We start from the raw sequence: 18,788 nt of genomic DNA, 5'->3' as shown, positions 1-18,788 counted from the left end.
ATTCTACATTTTATTCCCCCCATAGTGTCTTAATGAAAGAAAACCATTTACCCATTTTCTAGAATTTTTACTAGCAAGTATTTGGTAAAAAGAAATGTAAACTGTAGAAACCTTTCTTAAATCTCTATCTGAACTTTTGAAAAATATATAATCCTATTAATTCATGCTTTTAGTTTTTTAGCTTGCCCAATTCTTTGTTTAAGTATAGTATATTCTAAGTATGGTTAATACTTACTCTCTCCTAGCCAGATATTTTTATAAAAATTTAATTGTTTAACATTCTTTCAAAACACCATGTGTTTGTAATGTCTTTTTTTCATCCCTTCTTCCATTATAGCACATAACAGACCAACAAGGAAGATCCCCATTAAATATTTGTGAAGAAAACAAACAAAATAACTGGGAAGAAGCTGCAAAATTGTTGAAAGAAGCCATTAACAAACCAGTAAGACTTATCTGAATAGTTAGAGCCAAATGTCATATGTAAATAGTTTGCAACAGACCCTATGTTCATCCCATTTACCAAAAAAATTAACTTCTAGTATAATCTCATATGGCAGATGTAATTAAGAAATACATCATTAGACAATTTGGCATTCTGTAAACATCATGGAGAGTATTTGAACAATATTCATGATACATACTTCTAAATATCTAGGCTATATGCAATATAGTGTGATATATGTGATTCCATTTTATGTTTGGTTCTGTTGTTAACTAAAACATTAAGGTATCTATGAATGTACTTAATGTGTTTATTGTACGTAGTTGTGCTCATTGATGTGTAGTTTCTCCCTGAGTAGCATTTCTATTTGTAAACAGCAGCATTGTACACCATTCATTAATAATTTTTAGCATGATGGTGTATAAGAAACTCATTTTCTTCCTCAGAAAAGTGAAATACGTTATTTGTTAGCTTTGTGAAAGAGGTAGGTAGGGGTGTGTGTGTGTGTGTGTTTGCATGCACACATGTGGTGCACATGAGTAAAGTTGACTGCCCATGTGGAGACCAGAGGATAATGTTAGAAGTGTTTCTTTAACACATGCCCCCTTATTTTTTGAGACAGGGTCTCTCCCTGAGCCTAAAGCCCACCATTTTGTCTAGCTTCCAGGGTCCTCCTCTCTTCACTTCTCTGTCCAACCAACACTGAGATTACGGACACAAGCTGCCATTCCCAGCTTTCATCTGGGTGCTGGGCATTTAAACTCAGATCTTGCTCTCACAGCAAGTGTTCTTAGTCACTGAGCCATATTCCTAGCCCTTTTCTGCTTTCTTGTTTACTAATTCAATAGAGAAATTCTTGTTATTCTCACTGTCATTCAGTTCCAAATGATGCAGTTAGATAGCATTTTCTGTCCTAATGTTTATATTGTAAATGTGATCAAATATATCAGGTACTTTAAATCTAAAATGAATTGGCTTACAAGTTATTTGGGAGATTAGCTATCTCCTATAATAGTACAAATCTATTGATAATGTTAATACTATTTGAGATTTTGTGAACTTGAGGAAGGAAAGTAGCTCAAAATCCAGTTTTTCATGACATGCACTTTCCAAGTCTTCAATTATTAACTTGTCTTAGCATAAGTTATTCCTAGTGCACATTTCTTCAGTATGATTTGTGCCCTGCTAGACTCAGAAGGTTCTTGGATTTGATTCCAAGTTTCTATTTTCTGTCATATATACAGTGTATATTAAATACTCTATAAAATACAGTCTTAGAAGAACTTGATAGTCAAGATGGCCTGGAACCCCTGCACAGAGGTAGCCTAGGGCAGTTCAGTATTCCAAGTGGCCTCCATAGTAATGGGGACAGGGACTGTCTCTGACATGAATTGATTGGCCTGTTCTTTGATCAGCTTCCCCTAAGGGGGCAGCAGCCTTACCAGGCCACAGAGGAAGACAATGCAGCCACTCCTGATGAGACCTGATGATAGACTAGGATCAGAGGGAAGGGGAGGAGGACCTCCCTTTTCAGTGGACTGGGAGAGGGACACGGGTGGGGAAGATAGAGGAAGGATGGGATTGGGAGGGGAGGACGGAGGGAGGTACAGAGGGGATACAAGGTAAATAAACTGTAATTAATAAAAATAAAATAAATAAAAAATTTAATATTATCATTTATTATAATTTATTCAGTTTGTATCCTAGCTGTGTCCCCCTCTTCTCCTCCCAATTCCACCCTCCCTCCCTCTTCTCCCCCTATGCTCCTCTCCTAGTCTACTGATAGGTCTTCCTCCCCATCTATCTGACCCTTACCTGTCAGATCTCTTAAGGACTGGTTGCATTGTTCTTCTGTGGCCTGGCAAGGCTGCACACCCCCCCCCCTCCCAGGGAGAGGTAATCAGAGAGGCAGCCACTGAGTTCATGCCAGGTAGTCAATATTTTAAAAACAACAATTTTTATTCCTAATTTGACCATGGAATATTCAGAAAAAAGTGTAGAAAGTGCAAATAATTGAAGTAATAGTTTTTAAATATTGTCAACATGTTCTTGTTTGAAGTAAGTTTTGATAGTTCACACATTAGAAATCTATACCATAGAGGGTATGGAGTTGGGCATAAAGTATCTTGTTGCACTGCAGCATGTAATTATTTTTAGTGAGTATGTGAGTGTGCCTGCATGTGTATACACATGTGTTTGCAAGTGTCCATGGGGACTAGAAGATGGCATTGAACCTGGAATTGCAAGTCGCTGTGAAACTCCCAAAGTATGTAGCAGCTTTATTCATAATAGCCCAAAGCTAGAAACAACCCAGATGTCCCTCAGTTGAGGAACGGATACAGAAATTGCGGTACATTTACACAATGGAATACTAATCAGCAATTTAAAACAAAGAAATGAAATTTGCAGGCAAATGGTGGGAACTAGAAAAGATCATCCTGAGTGAGGTATCCCAGAATCAGAAAGACACACGTGGTATATACTCACTTATAAGTAGCTATTAGACATATAATATAAGATAATCATACTAAAATGTGCATACCTAAGGAAGCTAATCAAGAAGGAGGACCCTGGGTAAGATGCTCAATCTTCATTCAGAAAGGCAAACGAGATGGACATTGGAAGAGGGAGAAAACAGGGAACAGGCCAGGAGCCTATCATGGAGGGCCTCTGAAAGACTCTACCCAGCAGGGTATTAAAACATATGCTGAGATTCATAGCCAAACATTGGGCAAAGTGCATGGAATCTTATGAAAGAAGGGGAGATAGAAAGATCTGGAGGAAACAGGAGCTCCACAAGGGGAGCAACAGAACCAGAAATTCTGGGCAGAGGGGTCTTTTCTGAGACTGATACTCCAACCAAGGACTATACATGGAGATAACTTAGAACCCCTGCACAGAAATAGCCCAAGGCAGCTCAGTGTCCAAAAGGATTTCCCAGTAATAGGACCAGGGACCATCTCTGATATGAACTCAAGGGCTGGCTCTTTGATCACCTCCACCTGAGGCGGGAGCAGCCTTACCAGTCCACAGAGGAAGACAGAGAAGCCAGTCCTGATGAGACCTGATAGACTAGGGTCAGATGGAAGGGGAGGAGGACCTCCCCTATCATTGGACTCAGGGGAAGGGACATAGGAGAAGAAGGAGGGAGAGTGGGGTTGGGAGGGGATGAGGAAGGGGGCTACAGTTGGGATACAAAGTGAATAAACTATAATTAATAAAAACTTTAAAAATGAATAGCAAGTGCTCTTGTGATACTTAATTTATCAAACAGCTTACATGACTTTTCATAATTTTTCCTAGTATGAAAAAGTTCGAATTTACAGAATGGATGGATCCTATCGTTCTGTTGAGCTAAAGCATGGCAATAATACCACAGCACAGCAAATAATGGAAGGAATGCGACTCTCTCAAGAAACTCAGCAATATTTCACTATCTGGATCTGTTCAGAAAACCTTAGTAAGACAGCTTGGGAGGAGGAAGTATTTTATTGTTTAAACCTCATTGCCTCTTTTTGGAAGTGTGTTAGCAAACTTGATTATAACTTTATTGTTGACTTTTAAATTCATCACATATTATTAGTGTTCAAACTGCTGAAATGCGGAGGACTCCCTCCCCTGCTTCATTCAAAGCATTTTGAAAGTAGTAAACACTGAATGTTTTCTTTCTGGCAACCCCACTTAGTTTGAATGCTTCTAAATGTAGAATTCATACAACTTGCCTTCATTTTCAATATTTCTCTCAAAGTGAAATTTTTTATGTTAGTTCTCTTTTTATTTAAAATCAACTTAATTTCAATGTATAGTCTTCCAAATTTACTATAAATAGCTAAGGAATTTAATTAATTGGGTTACACTTACCTTTAAATATATATCTGGCACCAAATCGTACTATTCAAGTAAGCTATAATGGGATTAAGAATTTAATGTACATTAATACATTGGATTTTAAGAATTATTTGCAAAATTATCTACAAATTTTTTTGCAGTCCTATTTATCAAACCAGGTCTTTCCAAATACTGACAAGCAAGTGCTATACTACTGATTCACATCCCAAGCCCAAGAAATATTCTTTACTTAAGAAATTTTATTTTATTATTTTATATGTATATTTGTCCTGCATGTATCTCTGTGCACCATGGTCATGCTTGATCCCTACGGAGACCAGAGAGTTTGGTGGACCCCCTGGAACTGGAGTTGTAGATGGTTTGGAGCCACCACGTGGGTGCTGGGAATTGGACCTAGGAGAGTATGCAGTGCCCTAACCCCTGAGCCATGTTCTTTCCTTCTGTTTTGGTTTTTGAGATTTCACGTAACTTAGGCTGGCTTACACTTGCTATTTGGCTGAAGAGAATCTTCATCTTGTGGTATATGTCCATCTCCCGAGTCCTGCGCATACAGTCTTGTGCCATCACACCTGGTTCCCAAAAAATGTTCTTTCAATTACACTCTTAAAAACAGGCACTTATCCACAATTTGGGTAATAATAATTATTAAACTTTGATTTAAATTTAGATCTATGAACAGTCTATTTAATACTTAAGTACATTTAATTTAATGTAAGGTTTCTGTGCATCAATATGATAAATTTGTCATTTATAAAAGAAAAGCTGTTTTTCAGGCCTCCAGTTCAAGCCTTATCATAAACCCTTGCAACAAGTTCGTGACTGGCCTGAAATACTTGCTGAATTGACTAATTTGGATCCACAAAGAGAAACACCACAGCTTTTTCTAAGAAGAGATGTGGGACTTCCTTTAGAAGTTGAAAAAAAGGTTTGCTTTTTTTATTTAGCTATTTGAATGCACAGAATCTGTAGGATTTCACTGTAGGTGGTAGAGGTAGGAACTGTGCTGTTCCTGTATTATGAGTGTTTGCTTCCTTTTCCTATTGAATCTTTATATCACATCAAAGTAGGAATTGCAATTGGTCTACAAAAAAATTTCTAGTTCATATTTTTTTCCTTTTACTTCTCCTACCTTAACAAATATATTTTTTCCTTTTGAGAAAAGAAATAAGTAAGTCATACTTAAGAAAATCAACAATCAGACAGCTTATACAGAAACTGATTTTTTTTTTGTGCAGAAAATTCAGTTTTATGAATTTCAAAAAAGGTGTAGAAAAGAACAGAATGAAAAACCCCTACAAAACCCTGAGTAAATACTAGAATTTTTGCTAAAGGGATGCAAGAATGTTATCCTAAGCAGTAAGAAAGCAGCCATTCTTAATGTAAGGACAGAATTTAAGTTTGATCTATCTTTTCCAAGCAAGTATGTTTGGATTGAAGTACTACAGATTTAGAGAAAATAAGATGTCATGAGAATAAGTTGATAAAGAAGAAACCCAAGAGAGATTATGGCAAACTAGGTGTAATAGCCTAATAGTATTTCGAAAAATTGAAAAGCTAAAAAAGTAAGTGCTATATTACATAATATTATTAAAGAAAAATAAATTCAATGATCTCCATAACTATTTCTGTAAAAGAGTATTAACAGACAAGGTTAAGCAAATGTCCAACTATCTCAAACTTGCTAAACACTTTTAGTTTGTTATATTTATATTATAAAACCAAAGGTAAATTTGATCCTCTCAGATAAATTCACAGTAGCAAATTAGATTAAAATGTTTATGAAATACAACAAACACTAAACTCTTGATTATTGAACATGTTTTAGAATTGTATTAATAGAATAAGTTGGTGGTGGGGATGGTTATCTCAACTGATGCAGAAAAGATATTTGAGAAAATCCAGCATCCTTTTGGGAGACTGGAACTTTCCTCCTAAGATTAGGAACAAGGTAGGATACCCACTTTCACCACTGCAATTTAGCACTGTTGTAGAAATACTACATAGAGCAATTTGACAAGAAAAAATAAATAAATAAAACAGACTTCCAAATTAGAAAAGCAAAAGAAAAACTGCTTATTTCTGAGTGATATGATCTTGTATATAGGAAATTCTTTTTAAAATTCCACAGGAAAACTGCTCAATCTAGTTATTAAATTACTTTTATAAAGTTATAGGATACAGACTCAACACACAAATGACTTATGTTCTCTATGCCAGAAAAATAAAATTATCCAGAGGGTCTGAGAAGGTAGATCTGTAGGTTGTGCTTGCATCTGAGTTCTGTCCCTAGTACCCTCAAAACAAGCTAGGCCTCACAGAGCAGGCTTATACTCCCAGCTCTGGGAGGAGACACTTGTGGATCCTTCGGACATGCTGGCCAGCTAGGCCTTGTCTAACCAGGAAGCCCCAGGTCCTAGGGAAAGACCCTGTCCCAAAAACCAAGGTAGACAGTTCCTGAGGAATGACACCTGAGGTTGAAATCTGGCCTAACCCCAGTCCTTTTACCAGGTAAACATTCAGTCTGCTGCTGAGCACCATCCTGCTCAGACAATAATGCTTTCAGAGGTTCTGTTCAAGTGAAGTAAAGTCTTGGGAGGAGTGGTGAGAGCATAGCACAATACTGAAATTATAATTAATGCCATTAGATTATAAACTATGAATGAATGATTAAAATAGCAAGTTTTATGTTACATACATTACCACAATTTTTAAAAATTTTATAAAATTCTTAAGTAATTTAAGCATACTTAGTCTACCTTCTTGACTCATGTAATATTTTGAAAGTTTTCTGGGAAAGAAAAGGAACAATACAGATCATGGATAAAGTCAGAATGTTTAAGACAAATAAAAGATTTGTCTTTTAACTTACATAATCAAGAAATTCCTATCTGTACTCTGAAAAATAGGATAATTGCATTTATTGGTTGGCATCATTATTTTAGGATGAAAACAGCTTGATTTCCTTAGGAAATAGTAGTCATTGATTAAAACTCATTTAACATACTACCAAAAATTCTGTGTTACTTTCTACTCAAATTCATAAATCAACTAAGACTAAGTCAGTCTTTAGTATGAAAATAACACTTGCTCAGCCTTTTGTCCCAACAACTTAATTTAAGAAATTAAAAAAGCAAGAGTAAATGTGGATCATTTGTTGGATCCACTGATTGCTAACATTTTCCACATTTACATCATTGGTTTATTTTTTAAATCTATTTTTTATGTGTATGGCATTTTGCCTGCTTGTGTGTCTATGCACTCTGTGTGTGCCTGATGCCTATGCTGGCCAGGAGAGGACACAAGAATGAGGATATAACACATACCACAAAGGCTTCTTAACTGGAAATTAAGTTTACATAATATTTGATGTCTAAATTTTCCCTCAGTTGTTTCAGAAATTCTTTATAACCTCTCACCTACATGGTCTATTCAATGTTCATACTTTGTATTTGGCTTTAAATGTGAATGATCTTCCTTCGATCATTATTGCACAACAAACAGTTTCTGTGTGTGTGTGTTTTTTTTTTTTTTAAGCATTATGTAAGTAGAGTATTATAAGCTAAGAAAGTGTTTTATTTTCACAATAATTCTACCATAAAGTCTTGGTGTCATGACTTGTATTTGGAAATACTCAGAGACTATAATTATTAATTATTTCTGAGTGGAAATATATGTATAGACTAGCATTGTCAATATTTATTAATCCTATTAGATAAGTTGTTTAAATGTAACAAAATACTGTACTCTTTCTTTAATATATTTGAAAGTGTAAAGTTAAAAAGTGTTTGTCTTCATAGAAGTTTATTTCAACCTCAGTTGTTCTTTTAGGAACTGACACTTTGTCTTGGAGGTTTACTACTATATTTTATGAAGCATAGGTAGTAGAAAAAGTTTTATGAATTTAAAGACTTAAATAAGCTTGTGCTATAAGTTATTAACAGAATAAACTGTGATCATATTTATAGATTATCAAATTACATTCATACTACTTATGGCCACATGCTGCCTGCTGCCTGTTCTCATGTAGCCTGCAGGCTGAGGAGTTTTTGTAGAACATCAGTAATTTAAAAACAATGGTTCATATGGTGAACAAATTTTCATATCTATATAATTGAGCACTTACAATGAGGATTATGTGGCTTATAAATTATATGATTTAAATATTATTGTATGATCTTTAGAAACAAAGCTTGCTAACCCTTGCTCTTGAGTATTAGTAGTATGTATATATATATATATATATACTTTGTTATATTGGGTAAGAAAAGTTTTATATTTTTTAAAATAAATTGTAGCTTAATAACCAAATTATTCTTTTGTCTTTTTAAGATTGAAGACCCACTAGCTATTCTTATTCTCTTTGATGAGGCCAGATATAATTTATTGAAGGGCTTTTATACAGCTCCTGATGCCAAATTGATAACACTGGCAAGTCTGCTGTTACAAATAGTTTATGGGAATTATGAGAGTAAGAAACACAAACAAGGTTTCTTAAAGTAAGTATTTGATACAATGCATGGTTTATGATATGCTCAAGATTCTCTTTAACCAACACAGTTTTAATGTTACTGCAAAGTATTTATGCATTGCTAGCCAACCACAGTGGCTCATAATTAATGAGACTGAGAAGAGAAAGGGGATCATGAATCAGACTGTCTCAAAACACACTATGTATAGAATTAAATAATTCAAAACGTAATAAAAAGAAAAAACCTACTATAAAGCATTATTGTTTTTTTTGTTAGTAAAGCATTTTTTAAGTTTTACTTATATTTGTTGTACTTGATTTAATTTACCTTTATAGTTTTTCTTTATGTTTCTTTACTTTTTGCTTAAATAAGTTTGCTAAAACTTTGACCTAATAAAAAATTTATGACCCAGCTATTTAAGAATTCATCATAGAAAGTTGTTTGATGATTAATCCTTGAGAAAAAAGATCGATTTAGCACATCTAAAGTTTGGGGGTTTTTTTGTCTGTTTGTTTGTTTGTTTTACTGTGGTCTTTCAATTTTTGAAAATATTTGCTACTTACTGAAGGAGGAAACATTTCTCTAAACTGGTAATACTGATTGTGGAGCTTAAAATGTCCATTATTTAATGCCACTTGTGACAGAAACATTATTGTACTACTAAAGATGACTGATTCAAGCATGTTGGCATGTGTATTTCCAGTGAAGAAAATCTGAAGTCCATCGTACCTATTACTAAACTGAGAAACAAGGCGCCTCACTGGATAAGTCGAATACTGCATGAGTACAAGGTAAACTGCCCAGAGAAACGGAAAATGCTGTAGGCTGTTTGTATTATGTTATCCATGCTTTAAACACTAAAATTTTAATGCTGGAAGTAAAAATGAATTTTCTAGTTCACAATGCCTGAAACCGAAACTAGCAAGATATATTTATTTTTAGAAATAGAGTCTCTTATTGAGTACTTTCTATATATATAGTGTGGTAAAGACTAGAGGTCAAACCAGTATAATGTACTGTCCTTGTCCATATAGCACTTACATTCTATTACAATAGGCATTACTTGTGGATCTCAGCTTGTTTTAAATCTTAAGGCCGCAAGAGAAAAAATACATTTTGGAAAATATACCATAACCTCATCTTGTTTGGATACATGGATTTCTAGAAATTACTAGTTGACCAACTTGCATTATAAAAGGTTACATCTCTTTTTACTTTGTTTTCAGAATCTTAGTATGAGTGAGGGCGTCAGTAAGGAAATGCATCACCTGCAGCGCATGTTTCTACAGAACTGCTGGGAAATTCCTACATATGGAGCAGCATTTTTTACAGGACAGATATTTACGAAGGCAAGCCCAAGCAATCATAAAGTCATCCCTGTGTATGTAGGAGTGAATATAAAAGGACTTCATCTCCTCAACATGGAAACTAAGGTAGCTCTTAAGCTATTTTTAAGTAGTCATATAATATATCATCTAGAATAACAGTGCCATCCTCCATGAAGAATATAGAAATGGCATGTGTATATATATATTAATACATTTTTGCATCTGTAATACTCTTCTATTTCTGTAGTACTTTTTGTCCATACTATAGAAAAGTATTTTGGGTAGAACGATATATTTTTGTGAAAAGGATCTGAACTTTATGTAATGTGCTAATAGTGATATAAAAATGATGGGAATTAAAGAATATCTTTACATAAATACAGATTGCATATATATTTCTACCTGAGAATTTCAGTTTTGTTTTTTGAAGACAGGTTCTCACTATATAGCTCTGGTGTCCTGGAACTTACTGTGCAAACCACGTTGGCCTTAAACTCATATAAGTTACCTGCCTCAGCCTCCCAAGAGCAGGGATTGAAGGTGTGCCCTACCCCAGCTGGCTCATTCATACTTCTTTTTAAAAAAATCTATTGATACCTTTCGAGACAGGAGCCAGGTTATTGCAAAGACCAATTAAGAAAGGCTTTTCATTATGTATCTGTCTTAGTTCAGGCTGCTAGAGCAAACTGCCATAGACTAGGTGACTTAGAAGCTGCAGGCACTTGTTTCTGACAGTTCTAAAAGCCAGAGATTATGGCACAGTATGGTCCAGTTTTGGTGAGGGCCCTCTTCTGAGTTATAAACTGTTGCTAGCTTTTCATTTGCTCTCACACAGAGGGAAAGTAATACTTACCCAAACATGGCGGCACATTATCTGTCATCCTAGCACCTGAGGGTCAAAGCAGAGCAGTCATGACTCTGAGGCTAGCCCATCTTAGAGCACATAGTAAGACCCTGTTTAGAAAGAGATGGGGTGGAAGCACCCCAGACTTAATAAATGAACGTGTAGCATGTGACATAAGGGCTTTATTTTGAAAATTAAGATTAGTTATAAGAAGCTGTTCAGAGAACAAGTTTTAGTGGGGAAGGGAATATGACCATTTACCATAATAAGTGCTTTTGCAGGCAGATTTTTTTTCTCTGTTTGGTTTTTATTTTTATTATGTCTATAATTCAGCATAATTGTATATTCTACAGTATGTGTTTGTGATGCAGTTGCCCTCCAAAGCTACAGATATCTGATCACCCTGGAGCTGGAGTTACAGGCAGGTGTGAGCTGCCGAGTGTGGGTGCTGGGAATTAAACTCAGGTCCTCTGTAAGAAATGTAAGTGCTCTTAACTGATGAGCCATCTCTCCAGTTCCAGTGCAGAAATTCTTTATACTGTGTTGCTTCTTATTCTGATCAAAGTGATTAGAATATAAAAGGTAATCTTGACAGGTATTTTTAACACATTCAACACATCTAGGCAGTATGAACATCCTTCTAATTTATGATAGTAGCCTGGTAAAAATCTTACCTCACCTAACATTTGTCACGATTAGATCATGTTCCAGAGGATATTTTGGTTTATAAATTTTATTTTTCTATTCTATTATGGACTCTCTTCTTTTTTTTTTAAGTTTCATATTCTGTGTATGGGCATTTCACGTGTGTGTAAGTCTGTGTACCTCATGCATGCATGGTGCTCAAGGTCAATAGAGAGTGCTATATTTGCTCAACTAGAGGTACAGACAGCTGTGATGGGAGCTTCCATGGGGATGGTGGTTATAGAACCTGGGTTCTTTGGAAGAGCACAGCACTCTGAGCTATCTCTCCAGCTCTGAAGTCTCTTCTTAAAGTAACGGAGTTATAAATAATCATCTGCGTGAACTTATATATCCACGTCAACCTTATAGGCTACAGTTATTTTATTATACTACTCTGCTGTGGAAGGATCTAGAAAATAACTACAAACATAGAGCAGAATAAAAGACTTTCATACTTGACATGGAGTTTGATTTCTTGAAGGTCCTTAAAGCTTGCTTTTATGTCATTATTTATTTCTGTTAAGACAGGTTTGCTGGCACCAGGTAGGCTACTGCTATGTGGTTTGTGGCCACTTTTCTATTTCTGTAAACTAAGTCTGTTTAGAAGACAAACTTTGCCCATCTGTGACTCCAGTGGCAAGTAAGGGAAAGTGAGCAGATCCCTGGAGCTCATTGGCTATCCAGTCTAATCAGAGAGCCTTCAGATTCTCTGAGAGTAGACCCTATTTTAAAGGATAAGGTGAAGAGGGACTGAGGAAGCCACTCAGCATTGACTTCTGGGCTCCAAGTGAATTCACAAGTAAACACATACAAAAAGAAAGAAAAAAAAAAAAAAAGGAGAGAAATGAAGGGGAAATATTTTTCACTGTTTCAAGATGTTTTTCCTCTGCTAATTATGTGCCCATGTTTACAAATCTCTCCAGGTAGACCTGGATGCTGATGCTGAGAATGAGAACGTGCTGCTTCTTTGAGCTGTAGTATTTGGCTTTTTGTCACATTTCAACTTTGAATAACATAAAGTGGTTTATAAAGCATTTTGGTGATGGATATATTAATTAGCAATGTAATTAAAATAAAATAAATAAAATAAAATGTAATGTAATGTAAAATAAAATATAACATTTTATGTTTTGAATAATATTTTGATGCAGAAATTGAATAACTGAGGAAACAGGTAAAAGGATTATGGCAATGTTATTAGTTGGCAGACTTCTCTTTCAGAATAAGATATTCAGTTTCTAAGCAGATTGCTAGGTTGTTATGAGAATTTGCCGCTCTTGTAGAGAACTAGAGCTGGGTTTCCAGAATGCTGACAGTTGACAACTGCCTATTTCTCCAGGTCCTGGGCTCTGATACTCTCTTTGTTGGAAACTGCACACACATGCACACACACACACACACACACACACACACACACAAATATATCTTATAAATAAGTGAACAGAGAGAAAAATGTAAGTGTTACAAAAAGATGATTGAGCCAAAAGAGAAAACATGTTTTGCTCCTAAGCTACTGATATGTTTATGGCACCTTTGAAACTCTGAGATATTTTAAGTCATCAAATAGGTTCTCCTTTAGAGATTGATTCTCTGGAAAAACTAAAATGCAGATATTTTTTATGTCAGTTGTCTACTTTCCGTGTCTTTCTCTTTGAAGTAGTGAAAGCGGTCCTTCAGAAAATACAGCTCAGTCAGTTACAAGTATTCATCAGAGATTGGTCTGTTTTACTCACATAAAATGTACTGTGTTGTGACTCAGTTTCAAGTGTGTTGAACTATATTTGTCACTATGTTTTCAGTTTTAATAAATAGTGGTACACAGCCAGGCTGACTGACTTTGCACACACATACCATTCTGCACAACACACTGTTTTCATCCTTGCTGCCTGTGTGTGCTGGCGGCTGTGCACTCCTTCTCACTCTGTAGCTTTTCATTGCTCTTTCCAGTAACTCTCATCTGTGACTGCTGGGGTTGATTGTAATTTTCTTACTTAGTTTCTTGCCAGTTGTAGGTTTTACCTCCTAATGGGGGCAGTCTTTTTCTTCTGGAGAAGTCTGATCACATTAAAAGACCGTGTGGACCCCGGCTCTTCAGATTGTTTGGAGTCTTAAGAATTCTTTCCTCATTGCATGTTGTCCTCTAACAGCAGATTTTTATTTTAGTGTGTGGGGTCACTTGTACTTTTTATTAGAAATCTAGCTTTAGTTTTAAAAAATTCAGATGACTGAGGATTTTATTTCTGTGCTTTCCACTAGTTCCAGTCTATACCTTAGCATATTTTATAAAGTTATATTTTACAACATGAATGTAAATAAATAGCTGGGTTTTTTTTTTAAATGGCCTTCTTTTATATATAACATACACTCGTGTAAATTTACTCTGTTTCCTTTACAGAGCCCCATTTTAAAAATAGCCTAAACTGCCAGGTGTGGTGGCACATGTCTTTAATCCCAAGAGGCAGGGGCAGGTGGATCTTTCCTGTTTGAGACTACCCTGTTTGAACTCCAGCCTAGCCAAAGCTACATAGTAAGGCCCTGGCTCAAAACAAAACAAAACCCTAAACTGTTATCTTTTGGCATATTTTTAGATTATTATAGTTAACAATCTAAAAATTATCATTCATAAGAAGCTAATATTTCTAAGTATAACTGTCTTGAAGGATAGTATAAGCACTTTTGTATAGGTATACACCTCTTAACGTATATTTAAGGCAATAACATACAAGTTACTACTAGGAAGGAATGATTTAAAATTAACTATATTACAAAATAGAAGGAGGGAATTTCAGTCTATTTACCAGAGAGACAATTTAAGATGAAATTTATTGAAGAGAAAAAGCTTAAGATGTTAGGCATGCTTAACGTATGTCTGATGTGCATATGATGAATAAGAACATCATACCATACTTCCTAAATTCAAGTCCTGCATGTCAACAAAATAAACATTTAGAAATAAGAAAAAAATATATTGAATGCCTACTTAACTATAGCATTTTTAGAAAGCATAAGAGTCATTTACTTTAACATTATTTCTGTTCTATTGAATTTATGGCAAATATATTCCTCTTTCTGCAATAAATATTAACATATCAGTATACTTATTTTCAGTGAAATGAAATTGCTGAAGTCATCATGTTAATGTCACTGTATAAATTTCAGATTTAAAAGTATTGTATATATTCATAAAAAGTATTGAATACATTAATTACTGTTAACCTATGTAAAGTATGAACTTATCTAACTAGGCTCAAAGTCACTGAGAATCAGCATCATTTTAAAATGTTTGTTAGTCTTATACAAACACTATTATTGTTCATTGTAGCCCCTGAAGTCTGCCTTCTGGGTTCTCCTTCAGGCTGTGTGAGGTTAGTATGGGTGCCATAAGAGACTTAAAAGTGATATTCAAAACAATTACATTTAATGATAATTATAAACACTAAGTGAAGATAAGTGTTTCATTTCTTGCTTAGGGTGTTTGTTAGGTATTTTGAGACAGGGTCTCATGTAGCTGTTCTCCAACTGTTAGCCAAGGATAGCCCTGAATTTCTAATCTTCAGCTTCTACCTTCCAAGTAATAGGATGTATAGGCGTGCACCACCATCACTGAAGAAATGTTACTTTTAGCTCTATTTCAGCATAATAATTTCTAATTCTATTGCAGGCTTTACTCATCAGTCTTAAGTATTGTTGCTTTACGTGGCAGCTGGGAGATGCTGGTACTTGTTTTCAAATCCATAGTATGGAAAATAAAATGAGCTTTATAGTACACACAAAACAGGCAAGTACTGATAAATTAGTTTGGACTTAATAAACTATAGTTTTACTTTTTTTTAATTGTTAACTCATTAACTTTCCCAGAAACCTTTAGTATTAGATGAAATTTAATGGTTAAGACTAGAGAAAATTGAAATTTCCTTCCTAATTAAAGGAGCCAAAAACTTGTCAAACTAATATGTTTCTATTTTAAAGCTGTTAAGCTCTTTCTTGTGCCATTTCCCTTAATTCTGACTAGTTATTTTCTGTCTCTTCTTAAAGTTCTCCCTTTTCTTGATCAGTATACTACCCGAGCCATTCACTATATTCAGTTAGGCATTTTATAAAACTATCTTCAGAATCCTAAGAAATTCTACACTTAATTTATTTTCTTTTTAAATATGTTTGTTATTAAAGTAGAATTATATCACTTCCCCTTTTCTCCCTCCAGCTTCTCCCAACTACCCTCCCTCCAGGTTCTCCCATCTCTTTTTCTTTGATTATTATTGGTACATGCATGTGTATATGTGTGTTCACACTTGCATGTGTGTGTGTGTGTGTTTGTGTGTGTATAAAAATACAGCCTACCAAGGCCATTTTTGTTGATTGTGTGTTTATGGTTTCTGGGCTAACTGCCCTGCATTGAACAATCAGAAAAGAAGCTCATTCCTGAGAAAGGTTAATTCTTCTCCCGGCAGTCATTAGTTGGCTATAGTTCTTTGTCTAGGAGTGGAACCCTCTCTACAATTTCTCCCTTCCATAGTATTATGATATTGCTTGACATTGTTCAGGTCTTAACTTCTTCTGTGATTTCTGAGAGGCTATTTCACAGTGGGTTTTAGGAGTCTGATACTCTGACTCTTAAGATCTTCCCAACCTCTGTGCTGCAGTGTTTCCTGAGCCATAGATCCAAGAGCCGTGGTGCAGATGATGTATGCATTGGTGCTGGTTCCCCAAGACCCATTGATCTCTGCATTGTGTCCAGTTGTGGCTCTCTGTGATGGTCTCCATCTGCTGTAAAGAGAGACTTCTTTGATAAGGGGTAATACCATCTGTGGGTATGAGGATAAGATTCAGAATGTAGGAAGGAATCATTCCAGTCTAGCAGTGCGGTGATAGTACATTCTTTTTAAGGATCATGAATTCACTAGTTGTGGGAAGCTGGCTAGGTTTCTAGCACTAAGCGTGGTTTCCCTCTTGGGCCTAAGTCCAATTAGAAAGTTGTTGATTACCACTGACATGTAAATGCCACATATACTGTTCCTTTATGTATATTGTCCCAGGCTGGTAATTGTCATGGTTCCTGGGTATTGTAGCTGCTTAATTGCTTCCTTCCCTTGGCAGCTTGCATAGTATTTTCTGAAACTATGAAAGCTGGACCACAGGAAAGATGCTTTTGGGTTAGATCCAGCTCAAATGTTCCAAGTCCTGTGTCCCAAGCATTTGGTGTCTTCATCAATAAGGGACTACCTTCAGCCTCGACCCAGAGCGACATCCAGGGCCTTTATCAGTAGTCTGTTGGTTTGGGGAGTCGCCTGTACTCCCTGTCCAACCATTCAAAGGTTTCTCATTCATAATACTGGGGTTCTTGTTAGCTTATGTTCTTGGGGAGAGCAGTGTGTGTTTCTCTCTCTCTCTCTATTCTTCCCTCCCTCCCCCGTGTGTGTGTGTATGAATGTACATACACTTATATGTATTGTGCATAATTTTAGTAAATATAAAATAATACAATTCCTTGAGGCTTTATCAAACAACTTTGCTGTTTTTTATCTCTTGCCTTTCCTCCTTCTGTGTTAACCTCCCTCCTTCTCTGTCTCTTCTGACTACTATTAGTTTGAAGTTTATTTTGTAAGGTTTTAGAATAGCAATGCCTGCTTGCTCCTTGATCCCATTTGCTTGGAACACTTTTTTCTATCCATTTGCTTTAAAGTTCTGTCTGTCTTTAAAACTAAAATGATTTTTTTTTTCTAAACAATCCATAGATGGATTTTATTTCTTTAATCCATTAGCTCATCTGTTTCTTTTGATTGGTGAGTAGAGGCCATATATTTAGAGTTATTATTGAAAGGTATATATAGATTGCAGTCATTTTGATCTTTTTTTTTGCTGGTTTGTTGGTTGTAGTTTGTCTCTTCTCCCACCCCCACCACCCTCAGGATCTTTTGGCTATGCTATTCCTCTCTTCAGTTTGAAGTATTGCTTCCAATATTCTGTTTAGTGTTTTGTTGTTATTGTTGGACATGAATTGTTTTTTGGCTGTTTCAATCATGGAAAGTTTTTCTTTCTTTTTTATCTATGCAAATAGCTTTTCTGGTTATATTAGTCCAGTTTTGCAGTTGTGGTCTTTTAGAACTTGGAGTGCATTGCTGTAGGCTCTTATGGTTTTCAAAGTTTCCATTGAGAAATCAGGTTTTATTCTAATAGGCGTTCCTATATATGTGACTTGTTGGGGGGGGTTTCTTCTTCTTCTTCTTCTTCTTCTTCTTCTTCTTCTTCTTCTTCTTCTTTCTTCTTCTGCTTCTTCTGCTTCTCTTAACATCTTTTCATTTTTGTTTTATTTGTTGGGTATGCTTAGTGTTTTAACTGTAATATGTTTTTGCATGTTTCCTTTCTGTTCTTGTCTGTTTGTTGTTCTGTGTGCTTTTTATATCTATAGGTTTGTCTTCAGTTCAGTTTTTTAATTAAATTTTTATTTTTTTTAATGTTAGGTACAGTTTATTAACTTTGTATCCCAGCCGTATCCTGCTCCCTTATTCCCTCCCAATCCCAACCTCCGTCCCTCATCTTCCCCCTACCCCTTCCAAGTCTGGGCAAGTGTTCTTCTATCATCCTGTTAAAGATCTGGTCTATGCCATTGAATGTCCCGGAATCCTTCTCGATCTTCTATACCTGTAATTCTAAGATTTGATCTTTTTGCTACTGTCCCACACTTCCTGTATGTTCCTTTCTTGTATTTATTAAAATTTTTCATTTTCTTTGTTTTTTTAGTCTATATCCTTTTGTGTTCTAGTCAAGATATCTTTGTCTATTTGACTCATTGTACTTGCAAACTTCCCTGAGTTTTCTAATTGGCATAATGAGTTTTTCAATTACATCTTCATTTCAGCTAGCATTCTCATCAATGTTTCTTTTTATTCAATTCCAGTTTTCAAATCCTGAATTATTTCTGTTATTTCATTCAGCTATGTGTAATTTCTTAGACAGCGCTCATTGTTATCCTCTTGGAGTTCAATGAAGTATTTGTATCTTTTTTAAATTCCTTGAAATCTTTGATAAAGTTTATTATTATACTTTTAAGTTTTATTTCTTGAGGTTCATCTAGGTAGTTCTCATTACAGAACACTTCTGTAGGACTGTTGGGTTTGATGGAAGACATGCTGTTTTGACCAGTCATGCTGTTTTTGTTTTTCCATTTG

At 35.4% G+C, this 18,788-nt stretch overlaps 1 protein-coding gene across 3 annotated transcripts in view; it reads left to right on the top strand.

Moving 5' to 3' along the window:
• The window catches only part of Krit1 (KRIT1 ankyrin repeat containing), a 37,315-nt gene that overhangs the window by 17,583 nt on the left and 944 nt on the right, over positions 1-18,788 (top strand). For 2 of the 3 annotated variants that reach the window (XM_055612764.1, XM_055612763.1), the window contains exons 10-16: positions 338-445; positions 3,749-3,905; positions 5,068-5,219; positions 8,624-8,790; positions 9,467-9,554; positions 9,990-10,196; positions 15,281-15,397. In XM_055612764.1, the coding sequence (XP_055468739.1) occupies positions 338-445; positions 3,749-3,905; positions 5,068-5,219; positions 8,624-8,790; positions 9,467-9,554; positions 9,990-10,196; positions 15,281-15,397 (996 nt within the window). The remainder of the gene's footprint in view (positions 1-337; positions 446-3,748; positions 3,906-5,067; positions 5,220-8,623; positions 8,791-9,466; positions 9,555-9,989; positions 10,197-15,280; positions 15,398-18,788) is intronic. The other variant, XM_055612765.1, reaches the window with a different exon arrangement.

Source organism: Psammomys obesus, unplaced genomic scaffold (genome assembly GCF_907164565.1).
Source record: "Psammomys obesus unplaced genomic scaffold, mPsaObe1.curated_primary_1811, whole genome shotgun sequence".
Taxonomy (NCBI): Eukaryota; Metazoa; Chordata; class Mammalia; order Rodentia; family Muridae; genus Psammomys; species Psammomys obesus.
This window is presented reverse-complemented; position numbering and strand designations above follow the sequence as displayed.